General features: G+C 40.4%; 1 protein-coding gene and 1 pseudogene across 7 annotated transcripts; one reads left to right on the top strand and one right to left on the bottom strand.

Annotated features, from left to right (window-relative positions):
* Positions 1 to 1778: 1778 nt before the first annotated feature.
* LOC108995631 lies at positions 1779 to 23042 on the bottom strand. 7 transcript variants are annotated; one of them, XR_004798562.1, is made up of 10 exons: positions 22945 to 23042; positions 19147 to 19304; positions 14749 to 14843; positions 11424 to 11704; positions 11088 to 11332; positions 10770 to 10979; positions 10520 to 10612; positions 10347 to 10442; positions 8986 to 9805; positions 8110 to 8374 (listed from the first exon to the last, which is right to left on the bottom strand). XR_004798562.1 is itself a non-coding variant. In XM_035686536.1 (9 exons), the coding sequence occupies exons 1-5, from the start codon at positions 15266 to 15268 to the stop codon at positions 10830 to 10832; spliced, it is 873 nt and encodes a 290-aa protein (XP_035542429.1). In that variant the 5' UTR covers positions 15269 to 15270; the 3' UTR covers positions 1779 to 1789; positions 9129 to 9805; positions 10347 to 10442; positions 10520 to 10612; positions 10770 to 10829. The 7 variants fall into 7 exon arrangements, 4 of the variants coding, with proteins under 4 accessions (XP_035542429.1, XP_035542433.1, XP_035542426.1 ...); XM_035686536.1 differs by lacking the exons at positions 8110 to 8374; positions 19147 to 19304; positions 22945 to 23042 and adding exons at positions 1779 to 1789; positions 15167 to 15270 and having other exon boundaries at positions 9129 to 9805; XM_035686540.1 differs by lacking the exons at positions 19147 to 19304; positions 22945 to 23042 and adding an exon at positions 15167 to 15272 and having other exon boundaries at positions 11088 to 11326.
* A 937-nt stretch (positions 23043 to 23979) lies between these two features.
* On the top strand, positions 23980 to 25055 carry LOC109020826 (annotated as a pseudogene).
* Positions 25056 to 25585: the final 530 nt, after the last annotated feature.

A 25585-nucleotide genomic window follows, 5' to 3' on the forward strand; every position in this document is an offset into this window, starting at 1 on the left:
GTTGTGAGCCCGGGCCAGAGAACTCCGTGCCAAGCCCATAACCACAAACCAACCTAGGAAGACCTTCCGACACCGAGCTTGGACACGCCAAGGAAAGCATCTCGGGACACCGAAACCTACTGAGTCCTACCGTATGGCACCAAGAAGAACGCCCTACTGTATGCGGACGACTAGAAGTGCCCAATCGTGGTCTCGTTAGACCCTAGGCACGCTGTATTCAATGTATGTGTCAAAAGGCCCGGCAAGCAATGGCGTGCCCCCAGAGCGAATAGGACAGCTCGGCCATGACCTAACACCCAGTCCTGGCAAGAAGGTGGCGGCAGATCTAACCTAACACTGACACGCCACGATCTCCCTCAACCGCCTAAGCCGCAAACTAACACGCTGTTGCAACAGAGAATGAGTGGTGGTAGGTCTGACTCAGGTATGACCTAACATGCCACGATCTCCCTCGATAGTGGAGCCCGAATTAGATATAAATAGCAGACATCCCTTCTATGGGAGGCTATCTAGAAACCCTTTACTATTCTATCTTATCTCTTGAGCTTTACTCGTTCCTAGAGGATTATTCACTAACTTTGGCATCAGAGTGACCCCAGAATCCCCGGACCCTCATCTCCCTCTTAGTTGCAAGTGGTATGGAGCTTGGTTATTGTGGTACTGATCGGGTTGCAAAACACGACATCAACAGTAGCCCCATTTGTGAGATTTACTTTTCTATAAAAGCGTGTACTTCGGAGGCCGGTAGCAATGCGGTCCCAAACTACACGAAGGGGGGATTACGAGGAGGGAACAATGAAAGCAAGACTCGCGAGCATGAAGGAGACAATAAGAAAGCTAATAGAGGAAACTGGGACGCTCCGCCAGGAGAACGTGGCCCTCAGGCTTGCTAACGAGGAATTGGCGGTTGACGAAGAACCTAGTAGCAACGAGCAGTGGATTTGTGGCGGGCCCCTACGGACACTGCTACAGAAGAAGAGAGATGGAAGATGCACCTCAAAATCCAAGAGCTTGGGGACAAATGTGCATAAATGGGGAAGAAAATAGATACCCCATCCATCGTAGACTAGCTACTCGTTAGTACCAACCTCACATACAACGTGGGAGTCATGGCAGTACTGCTTTCCCCAAGTTCAAAGTCCCCCAAATGGAAGCGTACAACAGGTCCAAAGACTCGTTGGAGCACCAGTAGATGTTCAAGGCCCACATGACCTTGCATGGTTTCCTAGGAGAAGTCGACTGCCGAGTTTTCCCGCTAACATTGAAAGGGGCCACCCGGACCTGGTTTGGGTCGCTATTGTCAAAGACGATAGATAGCTTCGAGGAGCTTGCCCACCTCTTCATGACACAGTTCCTGGCAAGTCGTAAGAGGAGGCACCCGGCAGCTTACCTCCTTACTGTCAAACAGCGAGACAATAAAAATCTGAAGTCATATCTCTAGCGATTCAATCGGGAGCATATGGCCACAAACGGCCAAGAAAAGAAGATCACGTTGGTGGCCCTCCTGGGAAGAATCTGGCCTCGGAATCTGTTTATGGTTGAGATAGCATGAAAGACTCCTACCACACTAAGGGAGTTCATGGACCGAGCAAATGGGTTCATCAACGCTGAAGACACCCTCGAGGCCCTAACTGGCCCACATCAGTCCGAGTTAGAGCAAGTGGATCTGAAGGCGTTAGGGCAATGAGGAGGTTGCAAAAATGGAGGGAAAGAGAGGAGCACTAGATGTGAAGAAAAGGGGAGAAGAGCCGGCTCGACCCCAAGGAGAGCCACACTCACACAAATATAGCTGTGGAAGGGAACCAACGCTCGAGCCCCAAAAGAGAACAGCCTCGAGATGTGGAGAACCGCCCTTATTGTGAGTATCACATGAACAACCGACATAGCACCCGAGACTGCTATACCCCGAAGAGAATAACGAAGGATGAGCAGCGGAACCGGATGCGCTGGTCAGAGGACTAGATGGACCGACGCGGAGGTAAGCGCCAGGGTTTCCAGCGGGGTGCGAGCCCAAGAAGGCAGGTAGCAAGGGATGAGAAGCAGATGAGCCCCCTAGTGGAGGACAGACCACTCGGGGAGATTAGCACAATCATTGGAGGATATGCTAGAGGCGGAGCCACTTCATCGGCTTGAAAGGCACACGCTTGAAGGGCATGCTACAAGGAAGTGTTCACTGCCGAAAGGTGTGCAAGTAGGCCCCTGATAACCTTCGACGAGAGGGATGAAGAAGGCATCCTCCACCCACATGCAATGCATTGGTGGTAACGATGAAAGTGGCAAACTTTAAAACCTGGAGGATCCTGGTCGACAATGGCAGTTCGACTGACATTCTGTTCTGGGATGCCTTTGTCAGATTGGTCATCAGTCCGGATTGACTACGGCCGGCTCCAATGCTGCACAAGGGCTTCATGGGAGACGTCGTTCAACCAATGGGAGTCATCACTCTTTTAATTGTGGCAGGGAAGGTGCCCAGGATCGCGGCCACCGTGACCGAATTCTTAATCGTCAAAGCCCCATCCTCATACAACGCCATACTGGGGCTCCCCACCCTGAATAGCTTGAGGGCAGTGACATCCACTTACCACCTTAAAATGAAGTTCCCCACCGACTCGGGGGTGGGCGATGCCCGCAGCGAGTAGGTCCTAGCCCTGGAATGCTACGACTGAGAGTTGAGACATGAAGTCAAGGCAGTCGTGATCATCGAAAGGACAAAAGAAGCGCCTAAGCTGGGCTCACCTTCGTCCCTGACCAAATGGGATGAAGAAATCCATGATGAACAGGCCCTTCAGCAAGTAGAACCCAATGAGCCCTTGGAGCTGGTTACAATTGATTAGCAGAGATCAGAATGAATGGTCCAAGTCGAGACTAAGCTAAACCCAGGGATGAGAATGGCGCTGATATCTCTCCTTATCGAACACCGAGACGTGTTCGCTTGGAGCCATGAGGATATGCTTGATATCGACAACTCCATCATGGAGCACCGACTTTGCATCGATCCAGCAGCTCGGAAAGTCAAATAGAAATGGCGGAGCTTCAGCATCGAGAAGTATGGGGCGACAGCTAAGGGGGTAGACCGTCTCCTAGCGGCAGGGTTCATCCGGGAGGTCCATTACCCGAAATGGCTATCTAATGTCGTTTTGGTGAAAAAGGTTAGCGAAAAGTGGCAGATGTGTGTCGACTTCACTGACTTGAATAAAAGTTGCTCGAAAGGCAGCTTCCCCTTACCCCGCATCGACTTGATCATGGATTCGATGGCGGGGCATCCTTTCCTTAGTTTTATGGACGCCTATTCTGGGTATAACCAGATCAGAATGAACCCAGATGACGAAGAGAAGACAACATTCATAATGGATCGAGGCCTCTAGTGCTACAAAGCAATGTCGTTCGGTCTCAAGAATGTGAGGGCTACCTACCAACGGCTAGTCAACCGAATGTTCAAACAACAGATCGACCGAAATATGGAAGTGTACGTAGATGATCTGTTGGTGAAGAGCAAAGAACCCAGACAACATTTGGCAGATCTACTAGAAGCATTTTCAGTCCTCCAGCAGTATTGGATGAAGCTGAACCTGTTGAAGTGCGTGTTTGGAGTGGAGACAGGTAAGTTTCTTGGGTTCATGGTCTCTGAGAGAGGGATTGAGGTGAACCCCGAAAAGGTGGAAGCAATGATAGGAATGCCTTCTCCCCGCAACCTTCATGAAGTACAGAGGCTGGCCAGATGGGTAGCAGCCCTTAACTTCTTCACCGCTCGATCAACCGACCGGTGCCAACCCTTCTTCAAAGTCCTAAGGAAGGCCAAGAGTGGGATGAGACCTACGAAAGAGCCTTCGCCGATTTGAAGTTGTACCTGAGTTGCCCCTTATTGCTAAGCAAGATAAGGCCCGAGGAGACCCTAATGGTGTACCTAGCGGTGTCACTGCATGCCGTATCAGCTGTACTTGTCCAGGAAATGGAAGAAAGGCAGTAGCTTGTCTACTACATGAGTCAGGCCTTCCATGGACTAGAGTCAAGGTACCCACGGACGAAAATGTTGGAATTCGCCCTAGTCATCCTGGCCAGGAGATTAAGGTCGTATTTCCAGACCCACCCGATGAAGGTGCTTACCGATCTCTCCCTCAAGAAAGTGTTGCAGGAGCCAAACACCTCGGGACGGCTCACAAAATGGGCAATCGAACTCAGCAAATTTGATATGGAGTAACAGCCCCGAACTGCAATAAAAGGACAAATGTTGGCAGATTTTATTGTCGAGTTCACCAACTTCCTGGAAGAAGTTTCGAGCGCACCCCAAGGAAAGCCCTGACAGGTCTACATGGATGGCTCGTCTTGCTAGGCTGGTGGGGGAGTGGGAGTGCACATTATCACCAAACAGGGAGAGGAGAACAACTATGCAGTCAAGCTGACCTTCAAAACGACCAACAACGAAGTCGAGTATGATGTGCTCTTAAGCCGAATGACAATCGTCCAGTTACTAGAAGCTGAAGAAATAGAAGTGAGGGTTGATTCCCAAGTGGTAGTTAGCCAGGTATTGGGGCAGTTCGCCACGAAAGGGGAAAGGTTGAAGAAGTATCTCCAGCTGGTCTACAATAAGCGCGACCACTTCCCCTACTTCAGCCTCCAACAAGTGCCGAGAGAAGAAAACCAGAAGGCAGATCGTCTGACAAGGGGCTGTGTCAGGGCAGGAAGAACTCCTCCTTCCAAAACACATCGTAATCAGAACAGTTGATGCCCCATCCATCGGGGAGGAAGTGTTTGTCACAACCCCCACACCTCCCAAGTGGGCAACAGACATCCAAAAGTTCCTGCAGAAGGGGCAACTGCCCAGTGACCCAGAAGAAGCACGGAAAGTTAGGAACAGGGTGGCCCGGTTCACCCTGTTGGAAGGAATTTTGTACAAAAGAGGTTTCTCCAAGCCATTCCTCAGATGCCTCTCACTGAACGAATTCCAGGACGTGCTAGCCGAGATTCATGAAGGAATTTATGGAAACCACTTGGGAGGAAGGGCTTTGGCCGTGGGAGTAACTTGGGCCGGATACTATTGGCCCTGTTCCCTCAAGTATGCGGAAGACTTTGCTAAGAAATGCTCGAAGTGTCAGGAGCACGAGTCGATTCCGCACTGCCTGGCGGAGGAGCTAACATCAATCACGACACCGTGGCCTTTCGCCCAATGGGGTATGGATCTCATTGGCCCTTTCCCAACAGTAAGGGGGCCAAGTTCCTCATTGTTGCAGTCGACTACTTCACGAAATGGGTCGAAGCGGAGTCTCTCGCGAGCATCACCTCCAGAACCATCATGAAATTCCTGCCAATTTGGCATACCTCAGAGCTTCATATCTGACAACAGAAGATAGTTTGACTGCACACATTATCGGGAATGGTGCATGAAGCTCAGAATTAAGGTGAAGTACTCCTCGCCAAGACACCAACAAGCCAACGGATAGGACGAAGCAACCAATAAGACCCTGCTCTCCACCTTCAAGAAAAAGATTAGGGTGACAAAGGGGCATTGGCTGAAGAGCTCCCAAGCTTGTTATGGGCATACCGGACCACTATCCAAACCCCCACCGAGGAGACCCCCTTCGCCCCTGCGAAGCAATAATTCCTGTAGAAGTTGGGATGCCCACATTCCGTGTCCAACACTTCAACCTAGACGCCAACAATGAAAGGCTAGCCGAGAGCTTGGATGTCCTGGAGGAGAGAAGGGAAGAAGCAATAGTGCGAACGACAAATAACAAGCAAAAGGAGGAACAATACTTCAACAAACGAGTCAGGCCGCGCTCCTTCAAGGTAGGCGACTTAGTGCTGCGATAGCCTGGGATAACTACCCCTGAAAAAGGGAAGCTCGGACCACGATGGGAGGGCTCGTACGTAGTAATTGCGAGCAATCAACCCAGTTCCTATTGCCTCAAAAATAGCCAGGGACACAATCTACCACACCCCCGGAATGCTAAATACTTAAAGAAGTACTATGTGTAGAAATGTAAGGCAGCACTTTGTACGAACAACTATGAATTAATGAGAATGCCTGGATGTTCAACTCAAATCTATTGTCATCTAAAAAAAAATAAGCTGAGTCTTTACACTCGCAAGAAGACAGGTCCCTTGACTCACTAAGCCGAGTCTTTATACTCGCAAGAAGGCGGGTCCCTTGACTCGCAAGTCTCAGGACTGGGTCCCAACCCCTTGTCCAATAAAGCCGAGTCCTTACACTCACAAGAAGACAGGTCCCTTGACTAGCTGCGGGGTAAGGTCCCAAGTCTCCGGACTGGGTATCGACCCCTCGTCCAACAAACCTGAGTCCTTACACTTGCAAGAAGATGGGTCCCTTAACTTGCTGTGGGGGTAAGGTCCCAAGTCTCCGAACTGGGTACTGATCCATTGTCCAACAAAGCCAAATCCTTACACTCGCAAGAAGACGAGTCCATTGACTCGTTGCGAGGTAAGGTCCCAAGTCTCCGGACTGGATACCGACCCCTCGTCCAACAAAGTCGAGTTCTTACACTCTCAAGAAGATGAGTCCCTTGGCTTGCTAAGCCGAGTCTTTACACTCATAAGAAGAGGGGTCCCTTGACTCGCAGCGGGGTAAAGGCAAGTCTCAGGACTTAGTCCCGACCTCCATCCAACAAAGCCGAGTCCTTACACTTGCAAGAAGACGAGTCTCTTGACTCGTTGTGGGATAAGGTCCCTAGTCTCCGGACTGGGTATCGACCCCTCGTCCAACAAAGCCGAAGGGTGAGGTTGAGTTTCTCTTTCCACTTTGCAGTTACATATTAATTACAACATGTACTGGTATGATATGTATTAGATAGCTTATGATAATTTAACAAATAGTGTTCCAGCTATTATGTAACTGCCTCTTTTTTTATTTGGCCACTACATTCCATAGTCCAACATGTTTTCTCCTTTTTTATTATTATTATTATTTTGAAAATAAAAAGGGTAGGAGAGGGCAACCATATGTGGTTTTCCTACCTGGGTGACCATAGTAGCATCCTACCCATTGAGAACCAGACAGGAGAGGCCTAGTCCCATTAGGGCATTCAATGGATCCTTAGGCAATGAATTAGGTGAATCTATATTCAGATTTGAACCTAGGACCCTAGTACATGCCAAACCACTTGGGAGTAACCTAAGAACCACTGATTGATCACCACCCTTGGTGGTACATGCATGTTTCCTCTTTTCAAGTGTTTGAAACAAAATGATCTTTGTAAGTATTGTTATGTGTATACCCCGTCCTTTTTCTTCTTGTTTGCATTTGTAAAACACTCACACTACAACAAATACTAGTTTTTGTCAAGAGGAACTATGGTCAGAAAAAATATATTCACAGTGACAAAAAGTAATTTCTCACCAAATTGATCCGTGGCAGCTTGGTGGCATATAACTGGTGAAGTAAGTCTATTTTCCCACCAAAAGTTTAATTCATGACAAAAACTTATCTTTCTCCACGACATTACTGGCGGAAAAAACATACAAAATTTCATGACAAAAAGTATTAGACCTACCCTCAACTTGTGAGAAATAAGTGAATTTCTCATGAAATTCAATGGTGGATAATTGTTTTACCCATTACCATGTTCATGGAAAATGCTTGCATTATGATCTTTTTTCCAAGAAAAATAGTCATGCAATTATAGATTTAATTCATGTCCAGTGTTCATGAGAAATAATCATTTCCAACCAATTACATAGTTAACACTATATTAATTATGTGATTACATTTCATGGCAAAAGACCAATTTTGCAGTAAGCACAAAAACATAGTTGTGAGAAAAAACTTTTTTTTATGACCAAATCTCCTCAATGAAGCCTAATTTGCACGAAGTGATTGGCATGGGAAAAAAAAAATTCTGGCAAGCAATATGGATATTTTCCACCAATTTTTTGTAGCAACCTGCTTGTAGAGAAATCTATATTTACCAAAAAGGATTACAATCAAAAGAGTATTTTGCTAATACCATCACTGTATTGAAGCTACAAATTACCAACCATCATAAAATCAATATCATAGCTTTAAGACTAACTCAACCATACAATAAATTACTTTACATTCAAATTGTAAAACCAACACCTGAATAACTTCAACCAAAATATCATAAATATAAATTATATATATCATAATACTTTTACACATTTATCAACTGGATTAACCAGTCAATCAACACCTGCTGATTTACAATATATGTTTGCAAATAGGGGATTATAGGAGGTAAGCCAACTACATCAGTAATGTTCATAAGAAAATCCTCCAACATGTACACATATTTCTTGTTCTAAACATATTACTGCAATAACATGTGTGCTCCAATTCAACTCCATTCATAGTTGGTTGCAAAGCCTCTTAATCCACAAATAATGAAGGGCTCATAGTTACCTGAAAATACCATTTACTAATCTGTATTAGCCATTAGAAAACATATACTAGCTACTAGGACATATGCTTTGCAAATCATATTTAGAAAGATGATATAAACAAGTTCTTTTCTGGTTTACAACCTCTATTTAATAGCCATTGAACAAGATTATAGTAGACTTCAAACTAGAACTCAGTGTAATAATTTTGATCATAAAACATTTATACAACACCATATGTTTTCTAGCCATAAATACCCCACCATTTTCCAGATTCATAAACAGCCACCTCTTACTATTTTTACATACTTGCTGCCCTATATATCTCTGTACGTTATTTCCCCCAAGCCCTATTAATTCATGAGTTGTGCCATCTGAAGCAATACATACCTTAAATTTATTCACAGCCTTATCCATTTTGACTGCATCTATCTAAGGTGGCACCATCATTTTTTTTATCTCCTCATACTCCAACCAGATCATTTGATATGTTTTTATATTTATACATATACTACCAAATTGTAACAGAACATTACCACCTTCCATGTGCAAACAAAGATGTACTAGCATAACTCATGGACTAAGTTAATTGTGAATAATTAACTTCTCAGCAAATAACTAAAGAACACTTACTCTTGTGCAAGGAAAACAGCAAAACCTTTTGCTCCAATATCTGATTTAATGCAGGTAGGTGCCCTAAAACTTCACCTGCAGAGAATAAGAAGACTATTGTTATTTTAGTATTAAGTTTGAAATAATCAATACACAAAGTCTACAAACCAACTTGGAAGAAAGTATAAGATAATCACCCCTTGATGAGTACTAGAAGTCTTCTGAAATAATAAAATTCTTTCCTAAATTTATATATGCAACCAACCCAGAGTCAAATCCCACACACTTCCTCATGCTCTAGACAAAAGTTTTAAAACCACCATCTTTTTCCTATAACTTGTTCTAACATACCCTACCACAAAATATTTCCACTAAGCCCCATCAAAATATATCCCCTTACAAACTGCCATGGCCTTTGGATTGATACAATCCACAAAAAATGCCCACAAAAAATTCTGCTGTACCCAAATTCAGCAGATGCCTAAGCATCTTGCTGAGTCTCTCTATGAGACTCAGTATTTCCTTCCAACTCAGACATCCTTAAGTTTATCCCTTTCTCACACTCAGAAAATTCTCTCCTCAATCCAGCCATATCACTCATAAGAGAATCTAGTTTACTCTTGTACATTTCTGCACAAGTCTTGTTTCGTTCATTTTCTTCAGCTAGACGAACAAATGCCTTGCTCTTATTCATTGAGGGAGAGGGGTCGGGAATGACCATGTGCCCCATCCCCTAGGCGTACCCAGATCTAAACCCCAAAACATCTTTGAAAACAGCAGCAGCCACTTCATCAACGTCCTCCTCGGGGTCTTTTTCTTTCAATTTCTCCACCATTAGATTCTGAATATGATAATGAAAGAAAATCTAACTTTAGTTTAATGCAGTAAATCATAATCAAAATGAGAGCTTTTCGTCAAGCAAAAGCCACCTTGAATTAATGCTTCTATGTATAATGAATATGGTATGACAGAAAATCATATAGTCCTTGGAAGATTGAAGCAAACTTCAATCTCATTCAATTTCTCCACCATTACATTCTGAATATGATATGAAAGAATATCATACTTGGTTCATGCAGAAAATCATCGAGATGTAACGCATATCATATAGTCCAGCAAGATTGACTAGAAAATGAACATGGTATGAAAGAAAATCAGGAAGTAATATAATTGAATCAAACTACAATCTCTACCATATTTCTCCACCATTAAATTCTAAATATGATATGAAAGAAAATCATTAATTAAATTAATGCAGTAAATAATATATAGAAAATCACACACTAGCTAAATTTATTGGAAATTAATTAAATATGTATAAGGAATATGGTATGAATGAAACCACATAGTCCAGCAAAAATTGTGCTACAGTTCAATCTCACATAATTGTTTTCAGTTGTTGCGTTGATAAATTTCCCTTTCAGCCTCGACCAATGAGTTTCTTTGTAGAAAGCGACCATATTTGGTGCCGTCTCCCGCTGTCACACATTGTTAGAAGTTAAGGCTCAAACAACACAGTTTTAGTACTTATATTATACATTAGAAATGGCCATACCTTCTCTTCCAAAATCCTAATAAAGGATTTCCTTCCGCCTGTATGTTTTACCTTCAGTTTTGAACGATTCGTACTGTTTCTTTGGGACTTCTCCTGAATTATTTTTTGTATAATTAAAGTCTCATTTATTCACTTTACTTAAATGGAAAAGGCATCAAACATTTATTTTGCCACCATTCAACACATAGATAGAAAGCCACAAATAAAGGCAAAGCCACAAAATACGAACAAATGACTAATACTTGCATACCTTGAATGTTCCGCTAGCCCACCTTTCGCATTGCGATTGCCAAACGACTTTGTCCACCATTTATGTCCCACCACGTAGGGCCTCCTCATGCGAAGCATATTTTAAATATACTTTGTGCAATTCATAGTGATAGTGATTGTACTTATCGGAAAGATACGTTATCACCATTTCTTTATGGTTGTCTTTCGTCCAGTCCAATACAAAGTCCGCCTGCAAGTTGAAAATATAAACCCATCATGTTCTCATCAAACATTACTCTGCCTTTCAGTTTTGTAAAGTACTACATGGGAAATTCCAGCACATATAATAAAGTCTTACCCTAACACGATCAATTAACTCTTGCTTCTCCTCCTCAGGTACACAACTCCAACTTGCATGCCTCATGTCGGCATATACTTTAACGATCCAAGTCACTCGACCCGTAAAGATTGAGGCATGCTCGCACGATGGACCTCTATGGCCATCCTTTATAACTAAAGGAATCTTACCCACCTTCCGGAGGCGATCAAATTGTGTGCCCCGTGCAGGCCCTCGACCCCGTTTCTTAATGGCTGGAACTATATCTTGAAAAACAAGGGGCCAATTTGAATTACTATACTAGTATAACATTTTGAAGCAGTTATGTATAAGCAATCGTACTAATGGCTGCCATACCTGTACTAATATTTCCCTCCCCACCTTGTGCTACAACCGTGGACTCTTGTACAGGTTCAACTGCTACAGCTTGAGTCGATTCATTTGAAAATGTGGCAGCTGCTACAGCTTGAGTTGATTCATTTGAAAATGTGGCTTCCTTGTCATGTAGATTCCTTCTTGGAGGCAATCCTTGTGCATCTTTCCAGCTACGTGCAGAAGATTCTGCTCTTGAGTGTCCACCTCGCCCTCTCCTTCCCCCTTTTACAGAATGCCACATCCCTCCTTTAATTTTAGTCAAACTACTTTTGAACATGCAACCACCAAAGTAATCAATATCAGCTTATTTGAAAAAACAATTTACACCAAAAACCTAATTGGCCATGCCCACTATGTATTGAACCATTTGTTACCTAGACCTTACCATACATTATATTCTATACTTACGTTTAATTTAGGACAAATTCATTGTTATGCAAACTTAGTAAAACAATGTCTAAAAACAGTGCCTAAATGGTGTGACCATAACTCCCCCAAGCCCAAAATAAATATACAGCATTTGATTTCCTCTTACGTGTAACAGCAATCAGAATTTTCATTTGTTACCTAGACCTTACCATACATTATATTCTATACTTACGTTTAATTTAGGACAAATTCATTGTTATGCAAACTTAGTAAAACAATGTCTAAAAACAGTGCCTAAATGGTGTGACCATAACTCCCCCAAGCCCAAAATAGATAGTCCTGTGACAGGAAAAATAAATATACAGCATTTGATTTTTTCTTACGTGTAACAGCAATCAGAATTTTCTTTAGTGGAATGGTTTCTTTGGTACTTACCTAAACAAGCCTTTGAATGATAAAAAGACTGAAACTTAACTAAAAAGACAGCTTGTAACTGACTTGTTATATGGTGGTTAAATGTAGTTTGAATATGGTTTTCCCACTGCTTCACAAGACTTATCACATATAGAGTTTAAACTACATGTAAATTTTGAGTGTGCAAACCTCTACTTAAGTCTATGCATAATCAGTAAAACATGTGAGAAGGGTACAATTTTACATTCTGAGCCCATCTACACAGATCATTCAATTTGTTAATAAATATTTTTTTTGCATGATGCTTGGTTGTCTCTTTGATGTAATTTGTATTGTCTTCAACTTTATTAAAATTTGATGCCCAAGTCTCTTCAAACATAAAGGCTCAAATTCGTGTACATGTTGTACAATCGTAGTGTATCAGTCATTGACTATATTTAAGAGCTTTAAAAACAGCCACTAACCTCTACTGAAATTACCAAAATTTAGGAAAACATTTGGAAGACAAGGCTCTAATTAAGCAACATGCAGGACTTTATAAGCCTATATACTTTTAGTCATTTTATACTATGTCTCTTTAGGGTATCCTCTTACATTTTATACAAATGGCTTTCCCACCCACTGACATACAAAAGTGTTATAGTGCTCACTTTTTTTAGAAAAAAACACAGATTTGTACATGTAAAAATCAACCATGCAGACTTTTCATTGGTTGATATCTACACTTTCCCAGCCTCAAATAACAAAAAAGGGTTATTCAGAGAAAAAATTTGTAGAATATGTGTAAAACAACAATAATAGATGGGGAAAAATACTGCCAGAAACAAGGTGGAGAAGGACTCCTCGCAGAAGGAAAAAATGTACCTGGTCAACTTTTTCTAGCGTGGCACTAAAGGAAAAACTTGAGCCCCAAAACCAATGACAAAATCCTACTACAAACAGCTTCAGTGGAAGGTCCAATAGCAGTGAGAATGTCTTAACCAAGCTCTTAGAATGAAGAAGAGAACCAGGGAAACAGCTCACCAACTCCCTCGTTTGTTTTCAGACTGCATGTGGTTCTAATTTCCTCTAGTATTGTAGCCAAAACGCCAGCTGTCTTCTTTGATAAGTGACTACTTTAGTGAGGTCTGACTACTGGAAATGACCCCTGGCGCCATTTGATATTGCCAAATCTTTTGTTATCCCGCCCCTTCATTTAAACTCCCGCGTGATCTTTACATAGTGAATTAAAGTGATTTTTGGCTCAAATTCTGCAACATAGCAGTATTAATCCCCTAATTGTACCTTCTAACTTCTTAAAACAAAAAATCAATTTGTGGACACTTCTAATTTATAATTGACTCTGGTGCCTGAATATTTATTGTTATTTGTTTTAAATTGAGACAAATATCAAAGTGCCCACAGCTTTGTATTTAGTTCTTACAAATACAATATATATATATATATATATTATACTACTTATTAATTTTTTTAATACATTTCACACCCACAACTTTGTATTTAGTTCTTCCAAATTTAAAACCTCATATTTTGCTGCCCACAATAACCCATCTACTCATCAGTAAAGCTTTAATTACATGTAACTTTGTTAAAAAAATAGACATTTTAGCAATGTTGTTAATTGGAAGATCCTAAGAAGGGTTGTAGTTAATATATGTTAATTGCCTGCATTGCTCTCCAAGAATTATGTCATCCCTCCCCTTGTTATCTATTACTGCTTTTCATCATCATAATTCTATTAATCTGAGTTTCAGTTACACGATTCAATCTCATCACCGGTCTTTTACATTGACCCCAGTGAACAAAATACAACACATTAATATTGACATTTTTTCACCCCCTAGCTGGAAAATATCATTTCTACTCCATCATTCAAGCCCAACAAAATGTCGTGCCTCGACCTTGGATGTAGGTATTTGAAAATGTTAGCTGTGAGAATCCACTCCATCTGCACACAATATTAAACCTGATCAGTAACTATTTCCTCAATCCAGCCTATATATCTTTCCTTTTGATTGCTAAGTACTACAAAGTGTTGGACAAACATTTCTATCTCTTCATCCCTATCATGTATATATTGTTATAGGCACACATACATATCCATAAGCGCAACCCACTAGCTCGATTAAGAGATTTCAGTGATTATGCATGGTGATTTTGTTAAGTGGAATGCTCAACCTATACCTAGCAACTGCATATATAATATATATATATATATATATAAGAGATATATATTTATATATCTAAATCTGTAAATCATGATTTGGCTACAATACTTATCTTTTTGGATTAGTATTTAAAGTTTTCGAGATAGTATTTAATAAGTGGAACTATTTATGATGGGTATGTAGCATTATTGCAACCCTACGATCCCATGATCAGTAAGCAACCCAACCAAAGGGCGTTCATGGCTCAGTCTTGTATGGTTAACCTATTATCCTAACCTCAACAAACAAGGAATCTGATTTCTATGTGCAGAATGCTAAACAATACACTTGACTGCATGTAGTTTCCAATATAATACCTTATGAACCAGCATCTCTTACTCCAATATGGGTTGTGCCTACACTTACATGTCATCCACCTTTCTCTACTCTGAAAATTCAGGTCATGTGCAGTCTGCGAATAACACATAGACACAACATAAGCTACTAGTATACCTTCTGAAAAGACATTTATTGTGTGATCTAAACAACTTAAGTCTTAATATGGGTTGTGAAATATAAATCAATAATTAAATTCATATAATTTTCAACTCAAGATGAATAGGTATGGTTGATTATAAATGCAGCCAATGAATGTATTGTAAAAAATGTCTTTTACAATGTTACTTCCAAATCCGTCTATTCTATGCTTTTAATAACATAAAATATATATCAACTCCCTAATGACTACATTATGAATTTAAACGAAATTAACATATTGAATGGGTTGTGAAATACCATCATCATCATCATCCGACTCCTCATGCAGATGATGCTCAGACTCACCACCGGAGTTACCATCGTCATCGCCAAGTGGGTCATCATCAATAAATGCATCATCCTCAACAGGTTGGGACGGGTCTCGACGTGATATGATTAATGGATCAACGGGCAAATGCTCTTCATCGTCTCGGTGCAATGGATCAAGCATGCTTGATTCACTCTCTACGATAGGGGGATAATTGTTCACATTAGTTTGACCATCATCTTCTGCTTCACCCGTAGAAGATTCGTCATCATCATCCTCCACAACAGTATTCATCGAGCGAATGTTGTAAACATTCCTATTTGTAATCTTATGTACGACTTGCCAACTTCCCCCCAATGTCAGATCCGTGAGATAAAACACTTGTAGTGCTTGGCAGGCTAAGGCGAAAGGCTCATCTTTATACCATTGCCTAGCAGTATTCACTAATGTTAAATGGTCCCTGACACGTATCCCCCTTCTCGGGTCGCCAACGTCATACCAAGCACAACTAAACAAGTATACCTTTCGCCAACCCATGTACTGTAATTCTATGATGTCATTCAACACACCGTAAAAGTCAACCGGGGATCCCCGATGCTCACCATGAACCACCACCCCGCTGTTTTGGGTGCGGCGACGCCTTTCACGCCCTTTTGTATGAAAGCGAACTCCATTCATTATGCATCCGGCATATGATGCGACCCGCGGATCTGGACCACACGCTAATGCATATATGTCATCGGTGATCTCACCTGGTCTAATTGCACGCAACTCTCGAATCTACCATACAAAGAATAACACAGTTATATAGCTGCTCTTTAAACAAGGGATACATATCTGTAGTGCATTGATTTAGAAAACTTACGCGTGATCTGAACCATGCTGGGAATTGACTTTGGTGCCTACGAAGGATGTTATTCTCGTCCTCTTCTACCATCTTGTTATAGTGCTCCCTGCATATATGTTTGAAAACATTACCCTAAGGCTAATAAGATGGTACAACCACTCGGAACGCAAGTAAATATATTTGAATGGTGTACTTACTCTATGTATTGCTCAACCTCCGTGCAGTTATTAAGTACATACCATCGAGCCTTGGCCATTAGTGAGTCTGCTAATTTGTGATTCATTGATGTCCCCAACGGTCGTACCTTTTGTGAGAAAACAGACAATCTCGGCTCATTTCCCGACCTTGCAGAACCAAGTACCACGTCATTGTTGCGTTCCTCTCGGTTAAATCTCGTCTCAATATCATGAAGATACATAGAGCAAAAAGTTAGGCACTCGAGATGAATATATGCCTCAGTAATTGATCCTTCTGGACGGGCTTTGTTGCGGACGTACCGTTTGAACTTCCCTAGATACCGTTCAAAAGGGTACATCCATCTGTACTGCACTGGTCCTGCCAACAATGCTTCCTCTGGCAAATGAATGGCAAGGTGCACCATGATATCAAAAAATGCAGGAGGAAATATCATTTCTAGTTTACAGAGAATGATGGGGATATTTGCTTGAAGCCGATGCAACACTGATAAGTTTAATGTTCTTGAACATAACTCTTTGAAGAACCCGCTTAACTCTATTAAGGCTTGACGCACATCGGGCCGTAAGAACCCACCAATCACAATCGGCAGGAGTGCTTGCATAAAGATATGACAATCATGACTCTTCATTCCACTAATTTTTCCGTCACTGACATTGACACACCTGGCAATGTTTGAGGCAAAACCATCCAGGAATTTCACTTCTGACAACCATGCACAAAACTTCCTTCGCTCATGCAAATTTAACATGTAGCATGCAAGACTCATAGAAATACGATCACCATTATGTTGTAAATGCAATTCTTTCCTTAGTCCAAGATTTGCCAAATCCCTACGCGCATTAGCAGAGTCCTTAGTTTTTCCTTCAATATTCAACAATGTTCCCAACACGTTATCATAGATGTTTTTCTCAATATGCATGACGTCCAGGTTATGTCTCAATCCCAAGTCTAACCAGTAAGGAAGCTCAAAAAATATAGATTTTTTTGTCCAATTTAGTTGATTGGGTGTTCGTTTCCTCTTCACTGAAGATTTACCAAACTGCACATGTGAGACCACATTTAATTGCTCTAGCAAAGTATCTTCCGCAACCCTTGTTGGTTGTAGTCGGTGCTCCTCGGACCCATTAAAAGCATTCTTTTTCCGTCTCCAACTGTGATTTAGTGCCAACCACCGCCGATGACCCATATAACAATGTTTGCGCCCATAAACCAACCAAAGGGAATCTGTTTCATCTGTACATGCAGGGCATGCCATCTTGCCCTTTGTGCTCCACCCAGAAAGATTGGCGTATGCGGGGAAGTCATTGATAGTCCAAAGTAACGTTGCATGCAACCTAAAGATTTGCCCAGTGTATGCATCATAAGTATGAATACCCTCTTCCCATAACTCTTTCAACTCATCGACAAGAGGACGCAAATACACATCAATATCATTTCCTGGTGCCTTTGGGCCAGGGATTAGCAATGACAACATGGTGTACGGATCTTTCATGCATAACCAAGGGGGCAAGTTGTAAGGTACAAGTAGTACCGGCCATATGCTATACAGTTTGCTCATGTTATTAAATGGGTTAAACCCATCACTCGCTAGGCCAAGTCTAACATTGCGAGGATCTTGGGAAAACCAACCATGTTTGCTATCAAATTCTTTCCATATACTAGAATCTGCTGGATGTCGCATGCAGGTCGGATCCTGAACATGTTCTTCTAAATGCCATCTCATGGCCTGGGCTGTCTTCTTTGACATAAATAGCTTCTGCAAGCGTGGCTTCAGAGGAAAATACCGGAGCACTTTTTGGGGTATCCTTTGATGGTTACTTGTGCTTGAAATCCACCTAGATGCATTACATTTTGGACATTCATTGAACTCGGCATTTTCCTTCCAAAACAATGCACAATCATTTGGACAAGCATGTATCTTTTTGTAACTAAATCCCAAGCCACGCTCCAAGCGACGAGCATCGTTAAATGAGTCAGGGAAAAGGGCATTGGGAAATGCAGCTTGTAAAAGCTTTATAACCATGTCAAAGGACTTCATGGTCCAACCACCAAGTGTCTTGATGTGAAGCAATTTGACTATAAATGAGAGCTTCGAGAACGTTGCACATGAAGGGTAAAGTGGTCGTCGTGCGTCAGCTACCAACTCCTCAAAAGTAAGGTTTGTTGAGGTATTATAGGTGGGTGGTTCATCATTTGTGTTTGCATTTCCTTGATTTGTAGCTGAATCATCCATGAACGACCCAACCCTTATGTCATCTAACATATCATCGACATCATCGATGTAGTCATTAGAAGCCGATGCATCATCACCTTCTTCGTCTGAAAATGTAGCATCTAGGAAAGGATCATCTTCCCCATGAAATATCCATTCCGTATAAGTTGGATCAATCCCTATGATGAATAAATGATCTTCGACTAGGCTAAGAGTGTGGAAAGCTCTATTCCGACATCTCTTACATGGACATCTAATGCAATCAGATCCAGGTGAATGGGCTTGAGCCATAGCCATGAATTGTCTAACACCTTCACCATAACTATTGGAATGCAATCTATCTTCGATATGCATCCAAGCCTTATCCATCTTATGGTCACCAAATAATAGAAAAGAGATTGTTAGGAATGGAAAATTGGGTGTGCAATGAGTAGCTAATATTAAAAAATTTAATATTAGATTATTACTTGGAATCAAGCTTTGACTCTCAAGTTGGTAATGAACTAAATATATTACGGTTATAAACTTAGACTAACCATGGGATTCGTGTACAGGTTCTCAGTAGCCTAGTTAAAACAGTGTATATTGATTATAAAGGCAAATCGTGTACTAAAATGACTATTGTATACTTCTTCAAAAGGAGGCATGCATATATAATAATCAATCTTGGAATATGATTGAGAAATTTGTAAAGAACTAAGAAGGAAAATTACCTTTAGTAAATACGCAATGATCTGCAATAGATTACTTCGAAATAAGTTTCTCCTTCCCCCTGTTGACAACTTGGCATGTAATTCGAGACTTTTGACTCTATTCAGCAACTATGATCCAAACGACATGAAGGGTCGTAGCTCTAAATGCCGCTTACCACCTATTCAAATTTGGATTGGTATGATCAGCTACTTTTATGTAAATTATTATAGAGGGAGAGAGAGAGAGAGAGAGAGAGAGAGAGAGAGAGAGAGAGAGAGAGAGAGAGCATGATAAATGACCCTATAAACTTCATACAAACACTATCGTACATCCATTGTAGCATCTAAGAGACTACCAGAAAATCACAGAATAATCCAAGACTAAATATGTAAATAAAATCCGAAACATCACCCACCTTCAGACTAAGGTTAAAGAGCATTAACCACTAGATGCATTATCTAGAAGATTAATGTTAGTAATAATTTCCCTAGGCATCGTTAAATCATATACATGGGCTCTGTTTTTGGTGGGGAAAAGGGCATTTATAAATTCTGCATAAGGAATATATATATCATTTTTGATGGGTATGATGTTTAGGAAAATCATTTTATACACATGTCAGATGAATGACTACAGCAAGCCACTAACATAGTTTACAAAAATAAGGATTGTGCCCAGGGCACAATCCGAGCTGTTGAGAGAGTTAAACAATACATAGATTTTTGGATGACTTATATAATTTCGGTCAATAAGAGAATATATAACAATTAGTACCTGTAAAATTGCTGCACTGTGTGTATATTTCTGTAATGTAATCAGAACTGCACAGATGGTTAGTTTAGATAAAATTATGTTTGTTGGATGATTCATACCAATCACCATGTAGTTATTTTCCCTTTCTCAATCACCAACAATACATTACAGTATGACTTGTTCTGAACGAATTTAGATTCATTCCGATATGCAAAACCAATGTTGTTTTTCCAGGTTTGCTTCATTTTGCATAGTGGTGTGAATCTACACTAGCTAGTTTAGGTTTGAAATAAGGGCACTGGACTCAATGTAATGACCCCACTCAAACTTCAAATGGCAAAATGAAGCCAATGTCATAATTGATTGGATGGCGCTCCAAGGTTAACTCATGTAGTGCTGCTTGTCTTGCATATATACAATATTGTACTCATGCAAACCAATATATATATATATATATATATTTATAGGTTTCGGATTTAAGCATCCTCCATTAACAAAAGTTGCGTATACATGCAGCTGGTCCATTTGTTAATATTTAAAGATAGCCTTTACCTAAATTGTTATAATTCTAAGGGTTAAACCAAATTAGTAGTTAATGGTATTAGAATTTTTGGATCACTCACTACAACAAATATCAATTTTTCTCAGGAGTGACACTCATGGGAAAAAACGTCTCATGAGTACTCCTGCATACGTGTGTGCATGGTATATAAGTGTTAGGTACATGACAGATTCGCTGCAATATAGTACATAAACCATAAGGGAAATGAGTTTTGTTTTTTTATTTATAATCTTAGTGAAATGGATGCCTCACACGTACATTCCTTTAATAGTGTGACCAATTTCTTTAAAGGGTGCACATATGGCTTGTACCTTCTAACTAAGATTGTATTTAGTATATTAGTCAAGCAATAACTATATATTGTAGAAAAATGTTTGTTATAGCAATAATTATATATATAATTACATTTAACTTTTACTTTAATGATTTTCTTTTATATATAGGTCACACCAAAATTCGAGCCACAAAATAGTGGTAGGCCATAAATTAATCACTCATACTAGCTAATTAAAGCAGTATCAGAATAATCTATATGCTTAAACCTGCATAATTATGGTGAGATTAATTAAACCCAGCTCTTACTATATATAAAACCGACAGATTAAAAAAAAAGAACAAATATTAGCTTATTAAGAAAGTACTGGTGGCCTGTTAACTAATTTTAAAATTGCTTCTAGAAAGTTGATAATTTAGAATGCATTATTGGCCTGGTGACATTTCAATTCTTTGATAATATAACTTTCTTACTACAAAATTGAATAGCCTTAAACAACAATTTTACTACAGCTACCATTATCACACAAAAAAAAAAAAAAATGAAATGTTGTGAAGTTGCTAAACGCAAACCAGAAGACAAAACTAAAACCGACATTGCAATATAATTTATTGTTCTTATTACATTTTCCATATTTATATGTGATTGCATATAGCCAATTAGATGGCCCTTGTTGCATGATTATGGGGTACTGACTCAACCTTTTGCTATTAAATCACTTTAAACACATTAACAAATTTCAAAATCCGAATCCCATAGTGTAATCCAGTGCAAACCCACATGCAAGGGCTAAATGAGCAAAGAGAGGTACTGTACAGTGCCTCTTTTAAAGTTAAAGCTAAAAGAGCAAAGAGAGGTACAGTTTCACATTACATCCGCATGAAGTTAATGCTTCTATCTAACTCCATTAACTTCTCAGCAAAACCATGGTCAATCCATCAAGCAAACAATTTGTCTCTCTCCCCTCCACTATATATACTTCTATATACGTTGAATATAAATTACTCCTCACAAACATACACATAATAAACACCTAATTGGGTACTACGAATCTTTCTAGTTCATCGGATTTTTTTGTTTTATTTTGTTTTCTACAGCTTGTTTCAATGGCAAAATATATTAAGAAAATGGGTGTGATGTGTGTGCTGGTTGTCCAGTATGAATATATGGTGCAAGCTGGTAGGAGCAGAGCCTCAAGTACCTTGGTACTTCATATTTGGGGACTCCTTGGTGGATAATGGCAAAAACAACCAACTCCAATCATTGGCTAAAGAAAACTAAGGCCTTATGGGATTGTCATAAGTTTAACCATAAAGATTGACATGATCATGATCAAGATGATCAAAACAAGTGTCATCAATTTGTAAAAATAGTCAAAACATTTAATTTTTCCTTAAGTTTTTAAATTTTTTTGCTTAGAACTTGTTTGCTGATTTTTTTTTTCCTTCAATACCTTTTTATATCTTTCTCTCTTATCGGCCTCTTATTGTTTCAATAAAACAAAAATAAGGTAGTTGATTAGTAGCATCCAACCAGAAAATTATCACACTTTTTTTCCAAGGCAAGCCATGGTGGGAAATAAGGTAGTTGATCAGGTGATAATATGGAGAAAATTATCATCCTTTTTTATAAGGTTCCAACTCAGTCACTTAGTAGCTCAGTAGCTCTAGTGATCTGCGTGCATGAAATTAAAGACCAAAACGTCAACATGGCTGATATCAAATTGTCATGACAACAACTTTAGGTCACACTTTCTCCTACCACTACATAATATGATTAGGAGTTTCATGAGTACAGGTTTAAGAATTGAATTAAGATAAAAGTTGATCAACTACCTTAGGAAAAAGTTAATCAGTAGCTCCAGAGATCACTAAGTAAGCTGTGAGAAATGAAGGTCCAACTTAGAGCCATCAACACACACACACACACACACACACACAGAATTTGGAATAACAGAAATGAAGGTCCAAATGAAGGTCCAACTTAAGAAATGATGATCACTTCTGCCGACAGAATTTGGAATAAAGCATCGAAAGTCTATATTTTTGAAGATCATGAGGTCTGTCATTGAAGAAATTGTATCTCGTATATTACCCAACAAGTGACAGTCCCCTTTATACCCAACAACCATCAACTAACGTTAACACAGAACAACATCACTCTTAATCCACTAAGGATTCATGAGTTTTAAAAACATGAAATTGAACACCATGAATGGGAATTCCTTACCTGACTTAATACAAGTCGGCAGAAGCAAGGTGGCCAGACCCAATTGCCCATTTTCGACTGGTTACAAGGGGGCAATCGTTGGCTACTTCTAAGGGAAGGAAGTCTCCTGAAATGAGTAAAGAAATTACCCAAGATATTAGAAGATATTAGAAGAAATTACCCTAAAATAAGTTACCCATAGAAGATATAGAAGATGAGTAATTAAGTTGAGATACCCGTAAAGATTGAAACAGGGGAGGGAAGAAAATCCGCCTAAGATTTACGGATATAATGAAACAGGGGAGGGAAGAAATTAAGTTGAGTGGTATACACGAAGTCGCCGTCGGAACCTCCAGGTGAGTCTCTAGGGTTGATTGAGGGTGGACGCTGGCCGTGGGACAGGAAGTAATCTCGTGGACGCCCACGCTTGCCGTTGGAAGTTCCAGCGGAATTTTCTGGGGTTGATTTCGGGCGGAAGCTAGCAGTGGGACAGGCCAGAACTCAACTCGTGGACGCCGACGCTAGCCGTTCGAAGGTCCAGAGATCGATCTCTTCGATCCTCAGCCCTAATTCCCTCAGCCCTAATTTCCTCAACCCACTGGTTTAACAGATTGGTTTACACGAAAAAAAAGTCTGAGAATGGGAGGGAAGCAAGGCTGTTTGGTTCTCCCCGCGGAAAAGGAACATAAGAATTGTCACGGACTCATTTCGTGAGATGGGTCCAATTTTTACACTTAGATAAATTTGTGGGCAAACTCTATTGTGGCGACACAAAATCGTGGCAAAAAACTCTTTTTTCCACAAATTATAACTCGTGGCTCAGTAAGTCGCTGCAATAGGATAATTTATTTTCCACGCACAATGTTAATGTGATAATGGAATTATTTCCCACCATGGTTTGCCTTGAAAAAAAAGTTTGTGAGAAAAGGTAATATATGTTGTAGTGTCATAACCATCTTACTATGATCGTCTGACTAAAATTGTCTTTTTTCCTCCCTGTTATGCCAGCTTGATAAGAAGTCTTAATTACATATGCTCCTTGATATGAAATAATTGTGTTGTATACAGGTTGAACCTAGACACACAATCCTTGTTCATGCAGCAGCTGGCGGAGTTGGATCTATTTTAAGCCAGTGGGCTAATGCCCTAGGTGCCACTGTCATTGGAACTGTCTCAACCAAAGAGAAGGCATCTCAATCCCAAGAGGATGGATGCCACCATGTTATAATCTACAAGAAAGAGGATTTTGTTTCTCGTGTCAACGTACGAGATAACGTGTGGCAATGGGGTTGATGTTGTCTATGATTCCGTAGGAAAAGATACCTTTCAGGTACTGGCTGCTCTCTTCCTGATTTCCCCCGCCCTCCAAATTTCTGTACTAATTCTGTTTAACGGTTATAGCTTCATCTTCTGCGTAGGTGGCATCAAATGATGTGTTTGAGATATATCTATATGTGATTCTCGTAGCTCCTCGTGTGATATCATTTTAGTAGCCTAGGATGCAAAGTTGTTTTATTGATCAACTCACTTTAACTTCAATCTTTACTCCGAGCCTTTAAAGATTTTATTAACTAATAAAAATATATATTTAGGGTTTGGAGTATAAATTCGAGGATCACCTCAACACATCAAACCGTTTGCAATCAGCTCTCTTCTATATAGCCCTTACATTTCTCAATTCTAGGCCAGACCTGCCATACATATTTGTTACTGGAAGTTAACATATCCAGGGATCATTGGCATGCTTAAAGACTCGTGGGTACATGGTTAATTTTGGGCAGTCATCGGGTACACCAGATCCAGTTCCATTGTCAGCTCTTGCTGTAAAATCCCTCTCCTTGACAAGGCCTTCCCTCATGCAATACACTACTACTAGGGATGAGTTAGTGGAAGCTGCTGGGGAGGTATTTGCTAATGTTGCATCAGAAGTCTTGCGGGTTCGAGTAAATCATACTTACCCTTTATCTCAGGCAGTACAGGCACATGTAGACCTTGAAAGCAGGAAGACATCTGGATCTGTTGTGCTTATCCCATAAGGCATCCTGCAGTAAGTCCTTACTTCTAAATTTCTTATTGGTATATCATTTTGAAATGCCTTGTAGTCTGTGTGGTGTGTGGAAATAATGTAAATGTCCTCCGATATCGCTCCAAATGCAAATTTCTTGAAACTAGTAGTCAAGAGAGCTGTTCTGAACAATAAAGGGATACAGTTCAAATATACAACCATTTTGGATGAATTTGTAATTTGAATAAACACCCCCCCACCAAAACAAAATCTAGGGGGGGAAAGAGTAATTTGGAGAAGTGATGATTTTATCCTGCACGTGAAAGCATTAGATTTGTCGTCTCTTAAAAAGTTGGACATAGAAAGACCAGTAGAATGGAACATATGGATCGAGGATGATAATGGTGTGAACCGCAACAAATGTAGTACTTGGTTATCTCTCTATTATATAGGTGGTTTTTACGATTGAGGATACTACTGTGAGTCACCCGACTGCGTAACTGAGAGTCAGCTGTCCATGTTACGACCTTCATGTATCGGAGGGTGTGGCGATCTCATGCATATATCGCATAAAGAACCCATGTTTTTGTTTTTTTGTAAGATTACTCTTTCATGTGTTCCTACGTAACTAGAGAGTGTAGAGTGTAGATAGTTATA

This window comes from Juglans regia, chromosome 2 (assembly GCF_001411555.2).
Source record: "Juglans regia cultivar Chandler chromosome 2, Walnut 2.0, whole genome shotgun sequence".
NCBI classification, from domain to species: Eukaryota; Viridiplantae; Streptophyta; class Magnoliopsida; order Fagales; family Juglandaceae; genus Juglans; species Juglans regia.